General features: G+C 44.5%; 1 protein-coding gene across 1 annotated transcript in view; it reads left to right on the forward strand.

The window, feature by feature from the left end:
• Positions 1 to 8: 8 nt before the first annotated feature.
• CCDC169 (coiled-coil domain containing 169) overlaps positions 9 to 27,074 on the forward strand; it is a 63,241-nt gene continuing 36,175 nt past the window's right edge. The window contains exons 1-4 of the mRNA XM_040426112.1: positions 9 to 128; positions 3,952 to 4,034; positions 14,998 to 15,108; positions 23,542 to 23,582. Of these exons, the coding sequence (XP_040282046.1) occupies positions 46 to 128; positions 3,952 to 4,034; positions 14,998 to 15,108; positions 23,542 to 23,582 (318 nt within the window). The 5' untranslated portion in view covers positions 9 to 45. The remainder of the gene's footprint in view (positions 129 to 3,951; positions 4,035 to 14,997; positions 15,109 to 23,541; positions 23,583 to 27,074) is intronic.

Consider the following 27,074-nt stretch of genomic DNA (forward strand, 5'->3'; position numbering starts at 1 on the left):
TTGCTATGGGAACGTCAACAAGGGGCTTGAAACTAGGCATGTGAGATGGAGGGGAGGACGGAGAGGAGCCGGGCGGTCACTGACCCCGAGCGGCGGGCGGAGGAGCTGCTGATGGAGACCAAAATGAAGTGAGAAATGGCGGCCTGGTGTATTGTCAAGTACTGACTGCGGTCTATAGGCTGTGAATGTGCGGGGGGTACACATTACAGGGGGCTGGTCTTAAAGGAGGTTTCCAGCTTTTTATAAAGTTCTTAAATGAAACCCCCCTTTATGGAGTCAAATATGTTTACAAGCCCCCCCCCCCCATGTTGGAGGACACACCACCACTGTGGACAGTCATTGGCTACAGTGTTGCACGTGACCCCCATGGAAGGTCCAATGGAGCCAGAATCAAGCAGCTGGGAGCAGGTAAGTAGCCTCGACTCACTTCAGTAAGTGGCATTTATCATGTAGAGTAGGTTAGGCCCCTGGCAGACGAGCGTGTCCGGATTAGGTCCAGATGCGTTCAGTAAAAACTGTGCGATTTCGCAAGCAAGTCCATTCAGTTTTGTCTGCAATCGCGTTCCGTTTTTATCGCGCGGGTGCAATGCGATTGAATGCGTTTTTCCCGCGCGTGATAAAAAGCTGAATGTATACAAACATCATCTCTTAGCAACCATCAGTGAAAAACCCATCGCATCGGCACTTGCTTGCGATTTTCACGCAGCTCATTCACTTCTATGGGGCCTGCGTGGCGTGAAAATCGCGGGATATAGAACATGCTGCGATTTTCACGCAACGCAAGAGTGATGCGTGAAAACCAGCGCACATGTACACAGCCCCATTGAAATGAATGGGTCCAGGTTCCGTGTGTGTGCACGCGCAATGCATTCGCATCACGCATTGCACCCGCGCGGAATACTCATTCGTGTGAAAGGGGCCTTAATACAAGGCACTTACTAATGTATGGTGATTGTCCATGTTGCCTCCTTTGCTGGCTTGATTCATTTTTCTATCACATTATACACTGCTCGTTTCCATGGTTACAGACCACCCTGCAATCCATCAGTGGTCGTGCTTGCACACTACAGGAAAAAGCATCGGCCTCTATGGTGGCCACAAGGTCCGGTTTTCTGGCTCCCTGTCCTCAGTCCGGCGCAGGGCCTGGAAAGACGCAGGGGTGTCCACCCTTTCAGAGAGCAGCACTGTGAGATGCAGTCACTAGAGCCGCTGACTGAGGGGAGAGAAGCACCCGGCTGCCCCCAGCTCACCTTCTATTCAGAAAGTTCTTCCCTCTCCTCCCCCCTTTTTCCCGCCGGCTGGCGATACGGGCGTGGCTTCAATGAGGTGGGCGTGGCCAGTGAGGTTGGGCTTTCTGGGGTGAAGCCAGTGGCCACCCTATGGCCGGGACCATGGGAGTGCACACAGGCTGGTGCTTTTTTCCTATAGTGTTCAAGCACGACCACCACTGATGGATTGCAGGGTGGTCTGTAACCATGGAAACGAGCAGTGTATAATGTGATGGAAAAATGAATCCAGCCAGCAAAGGAAGCAACATGGACAATCACAATACATTAGTAAGTGCCTTGTGTTCACTTTCTCTACATGATAAATGCCACTTACTGTAGAAAGACAACCCCTTTAAGAACCCCAGCTAATGATGGTACTCCCATCTCTGTAAGTGAGGATACATGGCGCTCCTCCGCGAGAAATGGCGCACAGCGCAAGTAGTCTTGTTCCGTAATACAATAGAAATGAAGACTTGACACGCCAAACCGAAAAATCGTATTTCTATGTATATATACACACTGCTACAACGTTTTGGCCTTACATTATGGACCTTCCATTGCATAAACTGTGGAGAAATCCTTATAATGGCGGCACGTAGCTTGAAACCAGCGTGAGGGTATGTTCACACACGGCTGTAATCCGCTATGAAGACGCCATCATCAGCCTCTCATTAACTTCATGGGAATTCAGCTTCAGACGTCTCCAGAACCTTGAAGCAGAACTCAGTGGGGAAGGGTTAAAATAGCGTCATTTTATGCATTTTTAGCGCCTCGGCCTACTGATCTGCCTCTGTAGTTTAGCTGTGTGAACATACCCTTCATCGGCAGTATTTGGACTGGGCCTCAAAACACGCCTGACTTGATCAGTGTTTTTCATAGAATTTTTTATTTTTTTTTAGGTGTTTTAGCACCTGGCGTTTTTAATGGCGTGTTTTTTGCATGCCTCCCACCCGTGCGTGCCGCCTGTAATGTCACTGCTAGGGATGAGTCAACTTGTGGTTTAAAGTTCGGCGTACAAGGTTCTGGTTATCTAAGAATTCCGTTATGGTTCCCGATAGCGTAACTACCATCGCGGCAGACCACGCGACTACTATGGGGCCCAGGGCAATCGGGGGCTCAGCCTTAGTTGGGATTATCTCCTCTTCTACTGGGGGTGAAAACCTAATCAGGACTTTACCCTCTAAAGGAACTACTTTTAGCAAATGAGGCAGTGGGAAATGGCCCAAGGGTTTAGGAGGAAACCCTTCTGTCCGGTGTGGAAGGCCTGGTCCTTGCTATGGGGCCCTTACTTCTCTATGTACACCACAGAGCGGAACCAAAACGGAATTCATAGATAACCCAGACCCGAACCTTGTACGCCGAACTTGAAACACGAGCTGTATGGGGAAAAAGTGCTGGTTAAAAAAATAATTATAATTGTTTTTACGCTTTCATACATAGGTTTTTGCTGCTATTTTCTGCACTTTTGCATTTTATTGGTGTGTTTTGATGTAAAAATGCCAGTTTTAGATGTTAGCTGAAGGTCTATGGAAAAATGTTACTGTAGTTTTTTTTTTTTGTTTTTTTTTAAAGGGGTTGTCCAGGCTTTTTAATATTGATGACCTATCCTCAGGATAGGTCATCAATATCAGATCGGAGGGGGTCCGACACCCGGCACCCCCCGCCGATCAGCTGTACGGGGAGACGGTGCACACATGCCGTCTCCCGTCTCTCTGTCCGCTGCTGTCCCATAGACATACAGCAGCGGACAGAAGGGAGACGGCACACGTACACGCTGCGCGCACCATCTCCTCATACAGCTGATCGGCAGAGATGTCGGACCTCCTCCAATCTGATATTGATGACTTATCCTGAGGATAGGTCATCAGTATTAAAAAGCTCGGACAACCCCTTTAAGATGTCTTAAAAATGCAGCATTCTAGAGCTCTAGGTGTTTTTTCAGATGTTTTTCTATAGGGAAAAATGCCCTGAAGAAACCACTAGTGCAGGGATCGGCAACCTCCAGCTGTTCTGAAACTACAACTCCCAGAATCCTCCTTTCACTTCTAGGGGAGTTACAAGAATGGCTGAGTAAGTGTGCATGCTGGGAGTTGTAGTTTCACAGCAGCTGGAGTGCCGAAGGTTGCTGATCCCTACGCTAGTGGTAAGACACACTGAGGGACTTCCGAATTTGCAGGGACTGTCCCTGATTTTCAGAGACCGTTTCGGCAAAATCAGGCTGTCCTGGCCGAAAATCTTGTGGCCAGTGATAACTCCGCCCATAAGCGGGTGGTCCAGGGGGCGGAGTTGGGGCGTTTCCCAGGGAAGGGGTTTTGGATGCCCCTATTTTACTAACCTAAACGTAGGTAAGTTTGCATACGCCAGGCTTGGTCTCCCGCACTGGCGACTAGGAGACAGATGCCTCTTAATAAATTAGGGGGATCTCTGCCCTGATACTGAAGTCTGCGTCTGCTGGGGGCCGGCATAGACTTCAGATCTAACTGATGCCACTTTCTGGAGAAAGGTATAGTAAATCCGTCGGACCCTCCCGGTAAGAAAAGTGCAGAGAAGCTTAAAAAGTCGCACATATGGCGTAAAACTATAACTGAATCCAAAAAACACCCAAATAAACGCTTTGAAAAACTCAGGTGACTAAGAAAACTGCGGGCGGTCCTTCATTGACTGGTTGTTTTCTTCTGCTCAGGGAAATGTTACAGGCGTCAGTATCTGATATGAAGAACACGGTCGCAGATCTGGAAAGAAAACTGAGCAGCGTGGAAGATGAAGGTGAAGAAACCTGGGACCGACCCTCGGCCTAATCCATTCCGCTGCCGGGTATTCACACGGTGCATTCGTATCGTATTCTGTGAAAAAGTGACATGACAGCACCATGTGAATACGTCCCTCCAGGGTACGGCCGCACACTTACAGTGAAAAGTCGACTGCAGCAAAACTGACTCCATTTATAGCAGGGGTGCACAACCTTTTTTGGTCTGGGGGCCACATTGTCACATCGCTCTATTTCAAGGGGCCGCAAATAAATAAAAAAATGCCGATCGGCGCTCATTTGCATCAGTCTATTACACAAGCCAATGCAAAGTGATTGAGGAGGAATGATCGCTGCCGCAGTTCTATTGATTATCGGTAGCTGATTACACAGAGAGATGTGCTGCTGATAACTGTACATCTTTCATCCTGATATAATATGCAAATCAGCCGACAAACGAGCGATTCCGTGTTTATCGACCAATCAGCACATGATTATACCGGCCAGATAGAAGATATGAGCGATCCTATGAACACTTTTTCCCAGTAATTGTCCCGAATATCGTGCTGCAGCATGGCCCCTGAAACCGAAGAGTTAAACTTACCTGCTACCCACAGCTCCAGTCCTCCATAGCCATGCACTGCCAGGTGTAAGCAGTGCGGGGACCGGAAGATGGGGGCAGCGCAGAAGACCGGAGCAGGCAAGTATGAACCTTTGGTTTCAGGGGCCATGCTGCAGGAACGGGTTAAAAATCATTTTTGCCTCCTATTCATAAATCAGTGTTTTCCTTCACCGCAGAGGCCGGGGCTCACTGGTTATTACCGCCTCCTGCCCCAAGTTATAGGGGCCCTACAATAACCAGTAAGCGCTTTAACTTTTTTACTAGCGGGGAAGGAGCTCATTGGTTAACCCTTTAATGACCAGGCTTAAAAAAGACCTTATTGACCAGACACTTTTTTGTGATTTAGCACAAGTAGTTGAAACGGCTGTAACGATCTTATTTGTTGAACTACCAAAGTAATTTTTGTAACAATTTTTTACGTGACACATAGGGCTTTATAATTTATTTTTTAGTAGTTTTATTTGGGGGAAACTGCCTAAGGGCTCTTTCACACTTGCGTTGTCCGGATCCGGCGTGTACTCCATTTGCCGGAGGTGCCCGCCGGATACGGAAAAACGCAAGTGAACTGAAAGCATTTGAAGACGGATCCGTCTTCAAAATGCGTTCAGTGTTACTATGGCAGCCAGGACGCTATTAAAGTCCTGGTTGCCATAGTAGGAGCGGGGAGCGGGGGAGCGGTATACTTACAGTCCGTGCGGCTCCCGGGGCGCTCCAGAATGACGTCAGAGCGCCCCATGCGCATGGATGACGTGTCCATGTGATCACATGATCCATGCGCCTGGGGCGCCCTGACGTCGCTCTGGAGCGCCCCGGGAGATGCACGGACGGTAAGTATACTGCTCCCCCGCTCCCCACTACACTTTACCATGGCTGCCAGGACTTTAGCGTCTTGGCAGCCATGGTAACCATTCAGAAAAAGCTAAACGTCGGATCCGGTAATGCGCCGAAACGACGTTTAGCTTAAGGCCGGATCCGGATCAATGCCTTTCAATGGACATTAATTCCGGATCCGGCCTTGCGGCAAGTCTTCAGGATTTTTGGCCGGAGCAAAAAGCGCAGCATGCTGCGGTATTTTCTCCGGCCAAAAAACGTTCCGGTCCGGAACTGAAGACATCCTGATGCATCCTGAACGGATTTCTCTCCATTCAGAATGCATTAGGATAAAACTGGTCAGGATTCTTCCGGCATAGAGCCCCGGCGACGGAACTCTATGCCGGAAGAAAAGAACGCAGGTGTGAAAGAGCCCTTAAACATTTTTAAAAAGTATTTTTTTTTTTCAAACTATAGCTCCTTATTCATTAAATATGCAAACTGATGCCAAAATAAATTATTATAATTAGTTCCCTATTTTGTGTAGGCCATTTTGTTATATAATATGTATAGTTTTACGTGAATGGGTCGGTAATAGTGACGGTTATGGTTGGTGTGGGTGTTTTTATCTTTTTTTATCTTTTTTTTAACTTAATTTTTAATATATTTCTGCTACATGATATGTCCCCCAAGAGGTCATAAAAAGACCTTTGGGGGACACTGACTTTTTTTTTTTTTTTTTTACCTTTTCTTTTTATTTTTTACTTTTATTTGTATTTTATTAATATTTTATTGTATTATTTTTTTTTTATAATTGATTTATTACTTATTTTTTTTAAATATATTTTTGACACATACCGGTAATATGTCCCCCAAGAGGTCATAAAGAGTCTGTTGGAGAACAATGAGCACTCTTTTATTTTGCGCTTTTTCCTTTTCCTTTTTTTATTTTATTTGTATTTTATTTGTATTTTTTTAATTCATTAAATTTTTTTATTTTATTTGGTTAATTTTTATAATTTTTTTAGAACTTTCTACACATTTTTTAAATATATTTTTGCCACATAATATGTTCCCCAAATGGTCAGGGGACAGTGAACATTTTTATTTTTATGAGTTTTTTTTTTTATAATCTTTTTTTGCCACATAATATTTTATTTCTTTTTTTCTTTTATTTGTATTTTATTATATATTTTTTTTCTACTTTTTTTTTTTTATATAATTTTTTTAACTTATTTTTTTTATATATATTTTCTCCACATAATTTGTCCTCAGGAGGTCACTGTAAGACCTTGGGGAGACAATGAGAGACTTTTTTGTTTTACTATTTCCACTGTAACTGGGGCATCCAAAGGAACCCCAGTTACAGGGAAAACCAGCCTCCTGTAGAAGGCAGAGCTCAACTCTGCGCTCCTCTGCCCCAAGCCGCTCATCGCCCCGCTCATCTATCTGAGGGGAAGGCAGAAGCGCTGATAAAGCGCTTCTGCCTTCTCCTCGGCTCTCCGCTGTCACTTACAGCCGGGAGCCCGACCTGCTCCTGCTACAGTGCAGGAGCGGTCATCCATCGTCATGCGGCACTTCAGGCAGATACACAGCTGATCGCACGATCAGCTGTGCTTCTGCCCAGGAAGACGGGGGCCGCAAAATTTTGTGTGCCACAGGTTGTGCACCTCTGGTTTACATGATTTCAAATCTGCACCGCCGGTCAATTTATGCTTCAAATTTTTTACGCTTTTCTTTAAGGGCTCATGCACACGACTGTTGGATGTCCCCTAATAGAACAATCCTATCCTTGTCCGTAATGCTATTGTGTATGTACAGACAAGGAATACACATGGACTCGTTTCCGTGAATTGAAGTGAATTGTTCCACATAAGGGCTGCAAAAAAAAACTACGGAACAGACAAGAAAAAAAAATATGTTTGTGTGCATGAGCCCTAAATCTCACCCTCTTTTCCTGATTCAGCAGATTTGCTACATGAAAATCTGCCGTGTCTCAGTCACCTATAGACATAGCCAAACGTTGAGGAGACGCCACCTCAGATTTTCATGCGGCAGGTCCGCAGCATTGTATAGTACTAGCAAAGTGGTGAGATTCTCCATCCCGACCGCCCATTGACTATAAACGTCCTTGGGCTGTCGGTTTATCTCTGAATGGACGTTCTGGAACATCCATTCAGAGATGGCAGCTGCATGCTAATCGGGGGGGCCGCTGCCGGGTATTCACACGGTGCATTCGTATCGTATTCTGTGAAAAAGTGACATGACAGCACCATGTGAATACGTCCCTCCAGGGTACGGCCGCACACTTACAGTGAAAAGTCGACTGCAGCAAAACTGACTCCATTTATAGCAGGGGTGCACAACCTTTTTTGGTCTGGGGGCCACATTGTCACATCGCTCTATTTCAAGGGGCCGCAAATAAATAAAAAAATGCCGATCGGCGCTCATTTGCATCAGTCTATTACACAAGCCAATGCAAAGTGATTGAGGAGGAATGATCGCTGCCGCAGTTCTATTGATTATCGGTAGCTGATTACACAGAGAGATGTGCTGCTGATAACTGTACATCTTTCATCCTGATATAATATGCAAATCAGCCGACAAACGAGCGATTCCGTGTTTATCGACCAATCAGCACATGATTATACCGGCCAGATAGAAGATATGAGCGATCCTATGAACACTTTTTCCCAGTAATTGTCCCGAATATCGTGCTGCAGCATGGCCCCTGAAACCGAAGAGTTAAACTTACCTGCTACCCACAGCTCCAGTCCTCCATAGCCATGCACTGCCAGGTGTAAGCAGTGCGGGGACCGGAAGATGGGGGCAGCGCAGAAGACCGGAGCAGGCAAGTATGAACCTTTGGTTTCAGGGGCCATGCTGCAGGAACGGGTTAAAAATCATTTTTGCCTCCTATTCATAAATCAGTGTTTTCCTTCACCGCAGAGGCCGGGGCTCACTGGTTATTACCGCCTCCTGCCCCAAGTTATAGGGGCCCTACAATAACCAGTAAGCGCTTTAACTTTTTTACTAGCGGGGAAGGAGCTCATTGGTTAACCCTTTAATGACCAGGCTTAAAAAAGACCTTATTGACCAGACACTTTTTTGTGATTTAGCACAAGTAGTTGAAACGGCTGTAACGATCTTATTTGTTGAACTACCAAAGTAATTTTTGTAACAATTTTTTACGTGACACATAGGGCTTTATAATTTATTTTTTAGTAGTTTTATTTGGGGGAAACTGCCTAAGGGCTCTTTCACACTTGCGTTGTCCGGATCCGGCGTGTACTCCATTTGCCGGAGGTGCCCGCCGGATACGGAAAAACGCAAGTGAACTGAAAGCATTTGAAGACGGATCCGTCTTCAAAATGCGTTCAGTGTTACTATGGCAGCCAGGACGCTATTAAAGTCCTGGTTGCCATAGTAGGAGCGGGGAGCGGGGGAGCGGTATACTTACAGTCCGTGCGGCTCCCGGGGCGCTCCAGAATGACGTCAGAGCGCCCCATGCGCATGGATGACGTGTCCATGTGATCACATGATCCATGCGCCTGGGGCGCCCTGACGTCGCTCTGGAGCGCCCCGGGAGATGCACGGACGGTAAGTATACTGCTCCCCCGCTCCCCACTACACTTTACCATGGCTGCCAGGACTTTAGCGTCTTGGCAGCCATGGTAACCATTCAGAAAAAGCTAAACGTCGGATCCGGTAATGCGCCGAAACGACGTTTAGCTTAAGGCCGGATCCGGATCAATGCCTTTCAATGGACATTAATTCCGGATCCGGCCTTGCGGCAAGTCTTCAGGATTTTTGGCCGGAGCAAAAAGCGCAGCATGCTGCGGTATTTTCTCCGGCCAAAAAACGTTCCGGTCCGGAACTGAAGACATCCTGATGCATCCTGAACGGATTTCTCTCCATTCAGAATGCATTAGGATAAAACTGGTCAGGATTCTTCCGGCATAGAGCCCCGGCGACGGAACTCTATGCCGGAAGAAAAGAACGCAGGTGTGAAAGAGCCCTTAAACATTTTTAAAAAGTATTTTTTTTTTTCAAACTATAGCTCCTTATTCATTAAATATGCAAACTGATGCCAAAATAAATTATTATAATTAGTTCCCTATTTTGTGTAGGCCATTTTGTTATATAATATGTATAGTTTTACGTGAATGGGTCGGTAATAGTGACGGTTATGGTTGGTGTGGGTGTTTTTATCTTTTTTTATCTTTTTTTTAACTTAATTTTTAATATATTTCTGCTACATGATATGTCCCCCAAGAGGTCATAAAAAGACCTTTGGGGGACACTGACTTTTTTTTTTTTTTTTTTACCTTTTCTTTTTATTTTTTACTTTTATTTGTATTTTATTAATATTTTATTGTATTATTTTTTTTTTATAATTGATTTATTACTTATTTTTTTTAAATATATTTTTGACACATACCGGTAATATGTCCCCCAAGAGGTCATAAAGAGTCTGTTGGAGAACAATGAGCACTCTTTTATTTTGCGCTTTTTCCTTTTCCTTTTTTTATTTTATTTGTATTTTATTTGTATTTTTTTAATTCATTAAATTTTTTTATTTTATTTGGTTAATTTTTATAATTTTTTTAGAACTTTCTACACATTTTTTAAATATATTTTTGCCACATAATATGTTCCCCAAATGGTCAGGGGACAGTGAACATTTTTATTTTTATGAGTTTTTTTTTTTATAATCTTTTTTTGCCACATAATATTTTATTTCTTTTTTTCTTTTATTTGTATTTTATTATATATTTTTTTTCTACTTTTTTTTTTTTATATAATTTTTTTAACTTATTTTTTTTATATATATTTTCTCCACATAATTTGTCCTCAGGAGGTCACTGTAAGACCTTGGGGAGACAATGAGAGACTTTTTTGTTTTACTATTTCCACTGTAACTGGGGCATCCAAAGGAACCCCAGTTACAGGGAAAACCAGCCTCCTGTAGAAGGCAGAGCTCAACTCTGCGCTCCTCTGCCCCAAGCCGCTCATCGCCCCGCTCATCTATCTGAGGGGAAGGCAGAAGCGCTGATAAAGCACTTCTGCCTTCTCCTCGGCTCTCCGCTGTCACTTACAGCCGGGAGCCCGACCTGCTCCTGCTACAGTGCAGGAGCGGTCATCCATCGTCATGCGGCACTTCAGGCAGATACACAGCTGATCGCACGATCAGCTGTGCTTCTGCCCAGGAAGACGGGGGCCGCAAAATTTTGTGTGCCACAGGTTGTGCACCTCTGGTTTACATGATTTCAAATCTGCACCGCCGGTCAATTTATGCTTCAAATTTTTTACGCTTTTCTTTAAGGGCTCATGCACACGACTGTTGGATGTCCCCTAATAGAACAATCCTATCCTTGTCCGTAATGCTATTGTGTATGTACAGACAAGGAATACACATGGACTCGTTTCCGTGAATTGAAGTGAATTGTTCCCCATAAGGGCTGCAAAAAAAAACTACGGAACAGACAAGAAAAAAAAATATGTTTGTGTGCATGAGCCCTAAATCTCACCCTCTTTTCCTGATTCAGCAGATTTGCTACATGAAAATCTGCCGTGTCTCAGTCACCTATAGACATAGCCAAACGTTGAGGAGACGCCACCTCAGATTTTCATGCGGCAGGTCCGCAGCATTGTATAGTACTAGCAAAGTGGTGAGATTCTCCATCCCGACCGCCCATTGACTATAAACGTCCTTGGGCTGTCGGTTTATCTCTGAATGGACGTTCTGGAACATCCATTCAGAGATGGCAGCTGCATGCTAATCGGGGGGGCCGCTATAAGTGACAGCAGCGCACCCCAGAGAGAAGGCAGGGACCGTTCCTGGGTGTCCCTGCCTTCTAGATCGCTGTATACACAGCGTTCAATGAGCGCTGTGTATACAGATCAGGAAGCGCTATGCCGCTTCCTTTCCCGGCCCGGTGGTCATGTGACCGCCGGGAGAGTGCAGGAGCTGTCGGGTCTTCCATAGACCCAACATATTATGCTGTACAGCAGGCATGCTCAACCTGCGGCTCTCCAGCTGTTGCAAAACTACAACTCCCATCATTCCCGGACAGCCTACAGAAGGGCATGGTGGGAGTTGTAGTTTTACAACAGCTGGAGGGCCGCAGGTTGAGCATCCCTGCTGTACAGTGCTGTATTCTACAGTACAGCCTCTCTGAGGGGTGTATTTCCCCTGTAACTGGGGCTACTGTGTCAGCCCCAGTTACAAGAGAAATCAATAGTAAAAAAAAAAAGTAAGGTTAAATGTCCCCGAGAGGTCTTGTATGATCTTTTGGGGGACAGAAAGTGTAAAAAAAAAAAAAAAAAAAGTTTCACATAAAAAAAATAAACTCCCCCCCCCCCAAATCCATTATTTAAAAATGTAAAAAAATAGAAGCAAAAAAATAAAATAGACATATTTGGTATCACCGCGTCCACAACGACCAGCTCTATAGTAATATCATATGATCTACCCCATCAGGTGAACGCCGTAAAGAAATAAATAAACATTGGGCCAAAGTAGATTTTTTTGTAAGCTCACCTCCCCAAAACAATAATGTTAATCAATCCAAAAGTTGTTGTACCCCAAAATGGTAGCAATACAAACGTCACCTCATCCCGCAAAAAATGAGCCCCCACACAAGACCATAGCCAGAAAAATAAAAAATATATGGCTGTATGAAAATTGCAACACAAAAACATAATTTTTTTTCTAAAAATGCTCTTAATGTGTAAAAAAAAAAAAAATAGACATATTTGGTATCGCCGCATCTGTAACAATTGGCTCTACAAAAATATCACATGATCTACCCCATCAAGTGAACATTTTTTTTTTTTTTTGTCACCTCACCTCACAAAAACATAATATCAAAAAGTCGTATGTACCCCAAATGGTAGCAATAAAAACATCACCTCGTTACGAAAAAAAAAAGCCGTCATACAAGACTATAGCCAGAAAAAAATATGGCTGTAAGAAAATGGCAACACAAAAACATTATTTTTTTTTCTAAAAATGTTTTTATTGTGTAAAATGTAAAAATAAAAAAAAAACTAGACATATTTGGTATCGTTGCATCCGTAATGACCGGATCTATAAAAATATCACATGATCTACCCCATCAAGTGAACGGTGTAAAAAAAAAAATATGACACCAAACAGCTTTTTTGTGTGACTTCACCTCCCAAAAATGAGATAAAAAGCAACCAGAAAGCCAAACGTACCCCAAAATGGTGCCAATAAAAACTACAGCTTGTCTTATACAAAATAAGCCCTCATGCAGTTTATTACTCTTAAAAACCATGACAGAAAATTCCATGTTAGAGAATCCAGATGCCGCTCCTTCCCTTCTGAGCCCTGGCGTATCCCCAAATAACAGTTTACGACCATAATTGGGGAGTTACTGTATTCAGGAGAAAGTGGGTAGCAAATTGGGGGGGGGAGGGAATATTCTGTTATCTTTTGTGAAAAAGAAAGTTTGGGCCTAAAGCACAATTTTTTTTTGTAAAAAAAAAAAATGTATTTTTTATTTCCACACCCAAGTATTAAAAATTATATGAAACAACTGTTGAGTGAAGTGCTCGTTAAACCCCTTAAAAATTCCTTGGGTGGTGTAGTTTACAAAATGTGTTCACTTTTTGGGGGGTTTTCACTGTGGGGGTACCTCAGGGTCTCTTCAAATGCAGCGTGGTGCCCAAAGACCATTCCAGCAAAATCTGCCCTCCAAAAACCATATGGCGCTCCTTGCCTTCTGTGCCCTGTCGTGTGCCCTGTTTCAGCTGCAAAAACGCATATAATCCATCTGCAGTCAAATCTGCAGCAGACTTTTCAGCTTCAGTGATGTGTGTGGCTGTAAAGCGGTTTTCTGGTCCTTTTATATATCCTCGGGAGAGGCCATCAGTATCTGACTGGCGGGGTCCGACCTCTGCATGCCTGCAGTAGCTGGTGTATGCTACATTCACTTCAGTGGGGGCAGCGCTTCATTAAAGGGGTTCTCCAGGCTTTTAATATTGATGACCTATCCTCAGGATAAGTCATAACTATCAGATCAGTGGGGGTCTGACACCCGGCACCCCCTGCCGATCAGCTGTATGAGGAGACAGTGCCCGCAGTCTCCCTTCTCTCTTCCTGTTTGCTGCTGCTTTGCCATAGATGTAGCAGCAGCGGGAAGACAGACTGTATGTGCGCACTGCCTGCACCATCTCCTCATAGGGCTGATAAGCGGAGGAGCCAGGTGTCGGACCCCCGCCAGTCTGATATTGATGAAAACCAAATTCCACAGCTCACGATCCTCTTACCGCTGCACGGGAAGGGGCAGTCCCCACCGCAAAGTCCAGTTAGATAATCCCAGCAGACGTACTTGATTTAGCGTTGTATTCTTTATTTAAATCATCAAAAAAATATCCAATAACAGGACGCGTTTCAGCTAATTCAGCCTGTCTCAACCTATGGTTGAGAAAGGCTGAATTTGCCGAAACGCATCCTGATATTGGATATTTTTGAGATGAGAGAGGCTGAATTTGCCGAAACGCATCCTGTTATTGGATATTTTTGGGATGAGAAAGGCTGAATTTGCCGAAACCCATCCTGTTATTGGATATTTTTGGGATGAGAAAGGCTGAATTTGCCGAAACCCATCCTGTTATTGGACATTTTTTTGATGATTTAAATAAAGAATACAATGCTCAATCAAGTACGTCTGCTGGGATTATCTAACTGGACAGTCTGATATTGATGACCTATTTTATTGCAAATCGGCAGTTTTGACAAAACGTTTTACTTTTCTACGCCAGTAGTATGTCTTGCTAAGTAAAGTGTGCTTTTATGATTACCAGCATGTGTTAGTACTAATGGAGAAGTCTTTCACAATCCCCAGGAGTCTCTAGTGAGGACTACAGGGAGCTTCAAATCCTTAAAAGCCTAGGAACTTACTGAGAAGATTGACTCGTACTCCATTGAATATCCCGCATATTCGAGTTCTAGGGATTGAAAAGGGCTGACATATGTCGCAAGATTACTGTATGTTTAGGAAGTTGTATTATAATATTACAGAGTTTTTGGAGATTTTCTTTTTCCATCCAATAACACGGAATAGTAATAGCCAAGAGTCCACCAAAACGACGATGTCCGACCAAGGCTTTAGATCTCTTAATTAGCGTTTTGCATTCACATTTTTTTTATAGCAAGAGTCACCAGTCTGCTTCGCTATTCATGCAATCTAAAATCTGACAGACCACATTATAAGTCGATGCCGGAAAGGATCCAACGGATCCACCATGGCTATGTGGTAGTGGGAACTGTTCTCTCTGGCTGCTCATAGTCATCCCCGGTATAGATGGGCACACAGAGGGAGGTTTAGAAGGAGGATGACACCCACACGGTCTACAGCAATGCAGGGCTAGGTTCAGCCATCAGCCCGCCCTAATAGGGGTCACATACACAATAAATCACCTTTCCAATGTCATGTTCTCGGAGGTATAAGTGAAGCGTATTAAAGGCACAGGACTAACACTGTCTGTAATGACTCAATTACTTCTGTACCGCACGGCAGGCAACGAGTGGAAGACGAGATTCGAAACACAAGTCGAGATGAATAAACAGTTGGAAAGACAAATTCATACGCTTCAAGAAAAGTCTGAATACGTACGGGGTAATCCAACTGGTGAGTGACCAGCAGTCTTTTCTGTAGTGGTTGAGTTTTCTTCTATTGTAGTCTTTTTGTATACTATATATTTAAAATGTCAGTAAATAAATGTAAAAAAATACATACCAAAATGTATCCAATCCCCCACTCCCACTCTCCTCATACAGACGGTAGATAGGAAAAAAAAGGAAATTAATTTATTATTACACATTAGATCTCATATCTCTTATGTTCCATATTCAACGGCTTATATTTGAGTTTTTCATATGTCATTTCTAATTTAAAGGCTATGGACACCTTTGGGTACATTTTTAATTAATTAATTTATTTTATGCACTTATATAGCACTACTATATTCCACAGCGCTTTACAGACATTAGCATCCAACTGTCCCCAATGGGGCTCACAATCTATGTTCCCTGTCAGTCTGTCTTTGGAGTGTGGGAGGAAACCGGAGAACTCGGAGGAAATCCACGCAAACACAGGGAGAACATACAAACTCCATGCAGATGTTGTCCTTGGTCGGATTCGAACCTAGGACCCCAGTGCTGCAAGGCACCAATGCTAACCACTGAGCCACCGTGCTGCCCATCTAATGATTTCATTTACTCATTTTGGGCTAAAAATTTTTTTTCAATTAGTCTTTATTAAAAATGTTCTGCAGTTTTTGTGATACACGCAGTTAAAAATCTGTCTATTTGGGGGGGTGGGGGCCAACTACCAGCATGTGAGCACGCATCTGAGATCTGCTCCGATTCCCCTGCCGACTCCTATCCTAGAGTGGACGGTGTGCAAGCGCAAGAGGAAACCCCGCACACCGAAAATGGGTCCAAACAAAGTGCAAACTGCAGCTGAAAAGCTCAAAGAGTACTCCAGACAAGAGGCCCAACATGGCGCCGCCGCGCGTTCACCATCACGCGCGGCGGTCACCCGCAGTCAGGCAGCACAGCAAATGGAAGCAGAGAGCCCAGAGGAACCAGAGTTCACCCTGAAGACAGCCTACAGTCATGTGAAAAAATTAGGACACCCTTTGAAAGCATGTGGTTTTTTGTAACATTTTTAATAAATGGTTATTTCATCTCCGTTTCAACAATACAGAGAGATTAAAGTAATCCGACTAAACAAAGAAAACTGAAGAAAAGTCTTTTCAAGATCTTCTGTAAATGTCATTCTACAAAAATGCCTATTCTAACTGAGGAAAAAGATAGGACACCCTTGCCCCTAATAGCGAGTGTTACCTCCTTTGGCTGAAATAACTGCAGTGAGACGGTTCTTGTAGCCATCTACCAGTCTTCGACATCGGTCTGAGGAAATTTTACCCCACTCCTCAATGCAGAACTTTTTCAGCTGTGAGATGTTTGAGGGGTTTCTTGCACGTACAGCCCTTTTCAAGTCACCCCACAGCATCTCAATGGGATTCAAATCTGGACTTTGACTTGGCCATTCCAGGACTCTCCATTTCTTCTTTTTCAGCCAATCTTTGGTTGATTTACTAGTATGTTTTGGGTCATTGTCATGTTGCATGGTCCAGTTCCGCTTCAGCTTTAATTTTCTAACTGATGGTCTCACATGTTCTTCAAGCACCTTCTGATACACAGTAGAATTCATCGTGGATTCTATGATGGTGAGCTGACCAGGTCCTGCTGCAGCAAAGCAGCCCCAAACCATGACACTTCCACCTCCATGCTTCACAGTTGGTATGAGGTTCTTTTCTTGGAATGCTGTGTTTGGTTTACGCCAAACATGTCCTCTGCTGTTGTGTCCAAATAATTCAATTTTGGACTCATCTGTCCAAAGAACATTATTCCAGAAGTCCTGGTCTTTGTCAACTTTATCGCTGGCAAATGTCAGTCTGGCCTCGATGTTTCTCTTGGAAAGCAAAGGTTTCCTCCTTGCACACCTCCCATGCAAGTTAAACTTGTACAGTCTCTTTCTGATTGTAGAGGCATGTACTTCTACATCAACAGTAGCCAGAGCCTGCTGTAGTTCTCGAGATGACACTTTAGGGTTTTTGGATACCTCTTTTAGCATCTTGCGGTCTGCTCTTGGGGTGAACTTGCTGGGGCGACCAGTCCTGGGCATGTTGGCAGTTGTTTTGAAAGCCCTCCACTTGTAGACTATCTTCCGGACAGTGGAATGGCTGATTTCAAAATCTTTTGATATCTTTTTAAATCCCTTCCCAGACTCATAGGCTGCTACAATCTTTTTTCTGAAGTCCTCTGACAGCTCTTTTGCTCTCACCATGGTGCTCACTCTCACTTCAACAGTCAGGAGCACACCAAACTAAATGTCTGAGGTTTAAATAGGGCAAGCCTCATTCAACATGCAGAGTAACGATCTACTAATTATGTGCACCTGGTGTGATATACCTGTGTGAGATCTGAGCCAATTTAAGAGGGAATACATGTGAGGGTGTCCTATCTTTTTCCTCAGTTAGAATAGGCATTTTTGTAGAATGACATTTACAGAAGATCTTGAAAAGACTTTTCTTCAGTTTTCTTTGTTTAGTTGGATTACTTTAATCTCTCTGTATTGTTGAAACGGAGATGAAATAACCATTTATTAAAAATGTTACAAAAAACCACATGCTTTCAAAGGGTGTCCTAATTTTTTCACATGACTGTATATACAGCTCATGTCAGCGATATCCTCCTGCCAAACATCGCTTACCGGCAAGATTGAGGAGGTGAGGGTGGACCTGGGCCTGCTTCGGCATGATGTCCAGCTGCTTAGAGATCGCGTTATGAATACTGAGGACAGGGTATCTTCACTTGAAGACCTGACCAGGCCCTTGGTGGGCAAGGTTCAAGATCTTGAGCACTCTGTGAATCAGTGGCAGCAGAAGTGTGACGATCTGGAGAACAGAGCCAGACGAAACAACGTCCGAATCCTGGGTCTTCCGGAAAAAGCTGAGGGTCGGGACCCTGCCACTTTTCTCGAGCTCTGGTTCAAAGCATTATTTCCAGAAGCGCCATTTTCCAACGCTTACGCCATAGAAAGGGCGCACAGGGTTCCCGCCAAATCCCCTCCTCCCGGTGCTCCACCGAGGCCTCTCCTTGCGAGATTATTGAATTGGAAGGACAGAGATCTCATCCTTAGCCAAGCGCGGATCAAGCAAGTAATCAAGCATGAAAATGTGACAATCTCTTTATTCCCGGATTTCTCAGCCGATCTACAAAAGAAGAGAGCCACATTTGTCTCAGTCAAGCGGCGACTGTGGGACCTGAATCTGCAGTATTCTATTGCATATCCAACGCGCCTACGTGTAGTGGATGAAGAGAAAACCATATTCTTTGCTGACCCTAAAGAAGCGGAAGATTGGGTCTCCAGGAAATCGGGACGTTCAGGACTGTACTGACCCGCTGGTTGCGTTCATTGTGCAAGTATTACTTCTGTTTGGTGACTTACTGATCGTCATATCACCCACTTATTATTGTGTCTGCGGGTGTGGGTCTCGTTGTTCCGCTAACTGCAAATTTCACTCATGTGGGAGTTAACTCATAGTTTATTTCACCTTATTGTGCATGCCTTGCCACTATATGTGAACATATATTGTTGTTGCTCAATAATTTGGGATGGGAGCACTACCTGCATAGGTACTCTCTCTAATTGCACTATGCAGGTCCCCGAAATATGGGCCCATATACTAGTTGGATCAGACTCCAACGACCATATATTCACCTTGTTACTTCAACGCATTAAGTTATGTTCCTTTAGGATTTGTTTTCTTCAGGTATGGATTTCTTCTCTAGCAGGGTTAGACAGAGGAATTACAGGGCAGTGGTGTATAGTAATGGTTCGCTTCTTTCTAGTGGGAAAAGTAGTAAGACATCCTATAAGATCAGAGATGAACCCGAAATGGCCTCCATGAAAATCCTGTCCTAGAATGTAAGGGGACTGGGGGATCCAAAGAAAAGGATAGCGGTATTCTCACACATTCGCTCCTTTAACCCTCACATTATTGGTCTGCAGGAGACCCACCTGACACCCGAGACCGGGAGTAGACTTAAAAAACCCTGGGTTCAATACCTAGCCAATGCATTTGGAAGTTCACACTCTAGGGGGATTGCTATAATGGTCCATAGTAGTCTTAGATGGGAGGTGCATCAGGTGGTTACTGATTCAGAGGGTCAATATATTTTCCTATATGTGCATATTAACTGTACTCCCTACGTAGTGATGAATGTATACAATCCGTGGCCTGCTTCTACCTCCCTACTGCAAACTGTGATTGGATTTGTCGCACAATACCCCAATGTTAGACTGCTTTGCATGGGCGTTTTTAACATGGTTATGCATTGTGGGATGGATAGATTTCGCGGGGATTCTAGTGTGCATGATGATTCTCCTCCTGATACTGTTCTCTCTAGAGTAGCTGCTGAGATGGGGTGGCTGGATTTGTGGAGGATCAGACATCCGCTAATACAGGAATACTCATGCTTCGCCCCATCCAGGGGAGCTCTCTCCCGGATTGATTATATTTTAGGGAATGCTTTGGTTTACACTGATCTTAATGATGTGAGATACGGGCCCTTCAGACCACTCCCCGATATGGGCCGAGCTTAAACTCTCTGATGTTGCTAGACAGGGAAGGAAGATGCGCATCCACCCCTTCTGGCTGTCTCTTTTTGCTAGCAACGACAGGGTCCCTGATCAGTTGCTGATGTTTTTGGAGGTGCAGGATATTGAGACAGACGGATGCTGCTATGGGATACCTTGAAGGCATATCTGAGAGGTTGTCTCAAATCATCAATATCCTTCATCAAGAAAGACGCGCAGCACAAAGAGGTGGAACTACACACTAGATGCAAGGAGGCAGAGAATGCTTCCACATCCTCCCCAACTGAGACGAATAGACTGGAATGGCCTAACAGTTGCAGACTATACATGATGCATCTGTCAGAAAAAAGTAATCGCAAATCATTCTTTCTCAAACAGCAGACCTTTGAGATGGGCAACCTTCTTGAGGTGCCTCATCCTCGGCTTAGTGATCTGGCTAGAATTGTCTTGGAGGATGATATCACTTTGGATGAGATTAAATTAGCAATCACGGACCTCCCTGCTGGGAAGGCCCCTGGCCCGGATGGCATCCCAATAGAAGTATACTCCAGATACACTGACATATTAGGCCCGCAACTTCACAAACTATATAAGACAGCTTACACCCGTGGACTTTTGTCGGACTCTATGTATGACGCCACAATAGTGGTTATTCTGAAGCCCGATAAAGACCCGCTGGAATGCGGATCATACCGGCCTTTTTCCCTTTTGAATCTAGATTATAAGATTCTCACCAGAGTTCTAGCAAATCGTCTTAATAGAGTGATCACTTCAGTAGTGCATAGTGATCAGTCAGGCTTTATGCCGGGCAGGTCCACCTCTGATAACATCAGGAGAGCCCAGGTGATTGCACAGATAGGGGCGGCTGAGGGGGCTCATTGGGCTATGGCCTGCTTGGACACCGCCAAGGCCTTCGATTCGATTGAGTGGTCATTTCTGCTTGCTGTGCTGAAGAGCTTTGGCTTCGGTCCGAAATTCATCAGGTGGATTGAGATTTTATACAAACGACCGAGGGCAGATATATTAATTAATGGCCATCACTCCAGCTCCTTCCCACTGAATAAGGGCACGAGGCAGGGTTGCCCTTTGTCCCCTCTGTTATTCGCAGTAGCTATAGAACATCTAGCTCTAAGAATACGACAGGATCAGATATACACGGGTATCACCATGGGAGGCAGGTTAGATAAAATAGGACTTTATGCTGACGATTTGCTCCTGTTTATGTCTGACCCCGAGGCATCGCTCCCTAGAGCAATCAAAATTATTGAACAGTTTGGCAGATTTTCCGGGTTGCTCATAAACTGGACCAAATCAGCTATCATGCCTCTCTGGGATCACACCTGGCCGTCTCACTACCACTATCTACCCGTGGTGCATCGTTTTAAATACCTAGGGATAGCAATCACTAGAAATGCACATCTATCATACACTTTGAATATTGAACCCCTGGTGGCTCTCTTTGCAGACAAATTCAAGTCATGGAGATCTCTCCCCCTTTCCATTATGGGCAGATTGAATCTTGTTAAAATGATACTGCTCCCCAAGGGCCTATACATTCTAGCTCATGCGTGCGCTCCCATATCTAAAGGCTTCTTTGATCGTGTTCACGCCATGGTTGCCTCGTTTGTGTGGGGTGGAGCTAGAAGGAAACTATCCTTGGCTGTGCTTCAGAGGCCTAAGACGCAAGGGGGTGCTTCTCTTCCGGACTTCTTTCTTTACTTCTTGGCTGGACAGCTTAAGTTCCTGAGGCCCTGGGCATCATCAGCTGATTTGCCCAATGCTGAGTACTTTCTACAGGAACACTTGCGTCTGGGCACTCTCTGGCCGGTTCTGGAGAATTCAAATTGCCCCCGCGGTCGCTTGCTCCCTCTCCACAGGCTGGCACATCAGGTGTGGCAGGCTTCTAAACTACATTCATATAAGGATCTGCCTGATCTAGTTCCCTTGTGGGATAATCCCATGTTCGCTCATGTGAGTCTGGTGGATGGGGTTGATATGTGGAAGCTCCATGGGATCTGCACACTGGAAGATTTGTATGAGGGTGGGAATTTATGCTCCTTCTCGCAGATGCAGGACAAATTTGGTGTGCCTCGCAATATGTTTTTTAGGTACCTGCAATTGAGACACGCCCTGCAGGCTCAGCTAAGAGTATTGGGGGGGGGGGGGGAATCTCAAAATACCCTTTGATAGGAGTGCTGAGATCGCAGGGTATGAGAGGGTTCATCTCCGCCCTGTACACCCATCTGCTATGCAACCGCATGACAATGAACCCTCTTGCTATTGAAAACAAATGGAAACTATCCATACCCTCTCTGACGGAGGATGATTGGAGTGAGGCGCTCCTTACTCCGACCAGGGTTTCACCCTCTATTAATAATAGATTGATCCAGATGTTTATTCTACATAGGAGCTACCTCACCCCAACCAGGCTGCATAAGATGGGAAGGATCCCTCATAGTAGGTGCCATAGATGCTCGGCGGACTGTGCCGACTTCTGGCATATGTTCTGGGAATGCAGTTATGTCCGCCGCTTCTGGACTTCGCTTCTGGGGGTCTTATCCACAATGGTTCCTGCTGCGATCCCTCATTGTCCCAAACTTTGTATACTCGGGGTGCTGGATGAGGAAACGTGGTCCCATTACAATAGAATATTTTTAGGGGAAGCATTATTCCTAGCTAGAAAAGCTATCGCGCTCCGATGGATGGGAGACAGACCACCATCTCTGGGTTAGTGGAAGTCCCTTGTCAATCACGTAGTATCCATGGAAAACATTGTCTTTAAACACAGGAAGTGCCTGCAGAAATTCCAGAAGGTTTGGGGAGAATAGTGCTCCTCCACATTAACCCCTGCAAACCTCTCATAGGTACTCAGCGACTGACAATCCAAGTTTGGGTTAAGGGGGACGTGTTCAGTTTCTCTTTAATGTGTGAAGTTGTATGCTTTCATTCTCAGCACTTTTTTACATGATTTATTTTGTCTTAAATTGTATGCCCTGTGTCTTGCATCACTCTGTACCTGTGTCATATCATGTTACTCCCCTGCGTGGGAAACTAATATGCTTTATCCTACTTGATTCATACCTGAACGGTTTATCGTTAATAAAACGAGTTTAAAAATCTGTCTATTTGCAGACTGTCCCTCCTGAGTTCTAATATGATTCCTTATGTCTGATCTCCTGACCTCAAAAACAAGCATTTAAGCCGTATTCTTATCACTTTGATCAGAGTTTATCTATAATGAGTGTATATCAGATCGGGAGATTAGAGATAAGGCTCATATGAGCCCACAGACCTCAGGAGGGACAGTCAGCAAATAGACTGATTTTAACCACATGTATCACAAAAACTGGTAAAAAAAATTTTAGAAACCAATTGAAAAAAATATTTTGGCCCAAAATGAGTAAAATGCAATCACAAATGATTGCCCTGAAGGTGTCCATAGCCTTAACCATTTCAAATTATCGGACACTTTTGGGAACATGAATTCATGACTATAACCAAATGGATTAAAGAGAAAACTGTGGTGATCATACTTGCCGGACAGTAGTGTTTGCAGCTGGCCTTACACATAGGGTAATGTCGCCTTACACATAGGGTAATGTCGCCCCGAAGCCACCAGTATCAACAGGAATGGACAATTATGTCATGAGTTCGGGGGCATTGCTGAGCTGCTTGTTTACCGTGGATTAGACAGAAGTAGATCTCTGTTGATGGCTATTGTATGTGTGTGGACAGTTTAGGGTTAGCGGTAAGCGGCCATGTTGATTTCTATAAAATATAGTCAGTGTCTAAGGTGGGAATACCCCTTCTAGGGTAGATAGTTTCCATTAAATGTTTTTTGTATGAATAAATATTGGACACATCCTGTAACGATATTTTCTGCTTTCTTAGATCGGCTATCCTCCATTCGATCTTATGATCAAATGCCTGTGGTAAGTTATTATATTTACTCTCTTTAGATCTACCTCTGTCCTACTCCTTTGTGTCATTTGTCAAGGGGTCGTCCATGGTTTTACAAGTAATGGTGTATCTTCAGAAAAGGCCATCAATAATTGATTGACGGGAACCCAACACCCCTCACCCTCAGTGATCAGAGGTAGATGCGGTAGCTCTGATGCCAAAATTTGGCGCCGTAACTACAAAGCTCTTTGCTGGTTACTGCTCACATTGAGCTCTCTGACACAGCTGATCGGCAGGGGTGTGGGGTGCTGAACCCCCACCGATTAGAGATTGATGGCCTATCATGAGGATAGGCTATCCCTTGTAAAGTTCTGGAATTGTCATGGGCTCAGCTTATCTACCTCTCCTCATTGCATAATGACTGCCATTGGCATTTACCTTTTTACCAGAGGAGCATTGCTTGGCCTATGAGGCTCTTTACACCTAGTAGGCGCCCTCTGTAAAGAGAACTAATACCCCCGAGATGCATATTTTAGGTGACATAAGTAATCTGTAGGTGCATTTCTACAGTTGACCACAGGGAGGCACCATATGCCATAATCACAAGCACATATGAATCTAAAAATGCGTTAAGAAGTAAAATATTTTTGGTCACTTGTCTTCTCTCATCCACAGGGCTCATCCACACAACCATATTTTTGGTCCGCATCCTATGCGCATTTGTGGCGGATAGGAGGCGGACCCATTCTTTTCAACGGGTACACAAAAAATGACGGTGTGCTGTCCGCATCTGTATGTCTGTCCCATAGCCCCGCAAAAATAGAGCATGTCCTAGTCTTGTCTGTTTTGCGGCTAAGGATAGGCATTGTCACAATGGATCCGCAAAAAAAAAAAAAAAAAAGCAGGCCGCAAAATACATATGGTCACGTGAAAGAGGCCTTAGGCCCCTTTCACACGAGCGAGTTTTCCGCGCGGTTGCAATATGTGACGTGAACGCATAGCACCCGCACTGAATCCTGACCCATTCATTTAAATGGGTCTGTGTACATGAGTGTTTTTTTTCACACATCAGTTCTGCGTTGCGTGAAAAACACAGCATGTTCTATATTCTGCATCTTTCACGCAGCCCTGGCCCCATAGAAGTGAATGGAGCTTCAGTGAAAAACGCATTGCCTCCGAAAGCAAGTGCGGATGCGATGCGTTTTTCACTGATGGTTGCTAGGAGATGTTTGTAAACCTTCAGTTTTTTTTATCACGCGCCTCTAAAAACGCATCAAAACACATCGCACCCGCGCAGAAAAAACTGAACATCTGAACGCAATCGCAGACAAAACTGAGTGAACTTGCTTACAAAATAGTGCGAGTTTCACTGAACGCATCCGGACCTAATCCGTCACGCTCGTGTGAAAGAGGCCTTACTATGTCTTTTCCTAGTAACTCATACAGCTGTGGTCTCATTATTGGGATTGTATGTATAATACATTGATTAAATAGATCTTATTCCTGGAGTTCTTACCGGCTGTGCGGCAGTGATACATCACCTTTCTTTACTATTGACCTCTCCGTCTGAGGCTCTCATTGCCTCCCTTATATGATGACACAGCCCCCAAAAAATGACAAGCCTTCCTTCCCTAACATGTCCCATCACATCTCATGTAGGTCACTATGATTTATCCTAATAAGGGTACTTTCACACTTGCGGCAGAGGATTCCGGCAGGCAGTTCCGTCGCCGGACGCAAACTGATGGCATTTGTCCGGATGCGGATCCGTCTGACAAATGCATTGAAATACCGGATCCGTCTCTCTGGTGTCATCCGGAAAAACGGATCCGGTCTAAATTCATTTCGCATTTTTAAAGGTCTGCGCATGCGCAGACCGGAAATCCGGATCCGTTTTGCCGCAACACTTAATGCCGGATCCGGCACTAATACACTTCAATGTAAATTAGGCATTCTGGCAAGTGTTCAGTATTTTTGGCCGGAGAGAAAACAGCAGCATGCTGCGGTATTTTCTCCGTCCAAAAAACGTAAGAGGGACTGAACTGAAGACCTCCTGATGCATCCTGAACGGATTGCTCTCCATTCAGAATGCATTTGGATAAAACTGATCAGTTCTTTTCCGGTATAGAGCGCCTGTGACGGAACTCAGTGTCGGAAAAGAAAAACGCTAGTGTGAAAGTACCCTAAGGCTACATTCACACGGCTGTGCCGTGTTTTGAGGTTTGCAAATTGCGGATCCGCAAAACACTGTTGCCGCCCGTGTGCGTTATTCAATTTACGGAACAGGCGGACAAGAATAGGACATATTCAAATTTCTTTTTGCGGGGCAACGGATGCGGACTGCATCTTTTGCGGTTCCATTGAATTGAATAGGTGAACACCCGAGCCGCAAAACAACGGCCATGTGAATGTAGCCTAATACAGTTAAAGTAATTTCAAGCGTAGCTGTCGCCTCTCCTGACATGTCCGTTTTAGTAACTACTTCCATCCCCATAAAATAACAATTCTGGAGCATCATGGAAATGTAGGAATAAATTGACAGCTCGGTGTTACCAATTCTTTTGTCAATGGGTTGTGTCCCAGCACAGTCAGTCAGACGACGTAGGAGGACACCCTATTGACAAGGAGAATGGTAACACGCAGTTGTTTATTCACACTTCATTTCCAGGAGGAATAACAGAGGAATGACACAACACTGAGTTCTAAAAAAACTATTTGCTCCAAAATAGTTATTTCTTGGGAAATGCAAGTATTTGGTAAAACAGGCAAGTCAGGAGAGTTGAGGGGTTGCACTTTAGGAAGGGTTTCTATAGCACATGTCATAGAACCAACCCCTCCCCCCTTAATTTGCCAAATGTACGGAGAGTTTGAAGGATTTTGGAGCGGAGACAAAAGTTTTGCGCGCAGGACTTTTGTCTTCGATTCAAAAATCTTCCTCTGAGCGGAAACCATTATAGTCTATGGGGTTCATAGGCTCCGTTCGGCTCAGTTATGTATCGAATCCGTCCTTTCCGTTCTCCTGCTCCTATAACGGAGCAGGAGAACGGAAAGGCTGAACGCTGATGTGAACTCAGTCTAAGGCCTCATGCACACGACCGTTGTGTGTTTTTTGCAGTCCGCAAATTGCGGATCCGCAAAACACGGATGGTGTCCGTGTGGGTTCCGCAATCTGCGGAACGGCATGGACAGGACAGCCATTGATATAACTGCCTATTCTTTTCCGCAAAACAGACAAGAATAAGACAGGTTATATTTTTTTCTGCCGGACCACGGAACGGAGAAACGGATGCGGACAGCACATGGAGTGCTGTCAGCATTTTTTGCGGCCCCATTGAAGTGAATGGGTCCGCATCCAAAAACTGCGGCTCGGATGCGGACCAAAACAACGGTCATGCGCATGAGGCCTAAAGGAGTAGATCATAAAAGGAGCGAAAGTATAAAGGACAGATACAACTTTTATTTTATTTTTTTATTGCTACAGGTTTTGGCTTCCAAAATTGCACCAGGAAACCTGACCGTGTGGC

This window comes from Bufo bufo, chromosome 3 (assembly GCF_905171765.1).
Source record: "Bufo bufo chromosome 3, aBufBuf1.1, whole genome shotgun sequence".
In the NCBI taxonomy this organism is placed as follows: domain Eukaryota; kingdom Metazoa; phylum Chordata; class Amphibia; order Anura; family Bufonidae; genus Bufo; species Bufo bufo.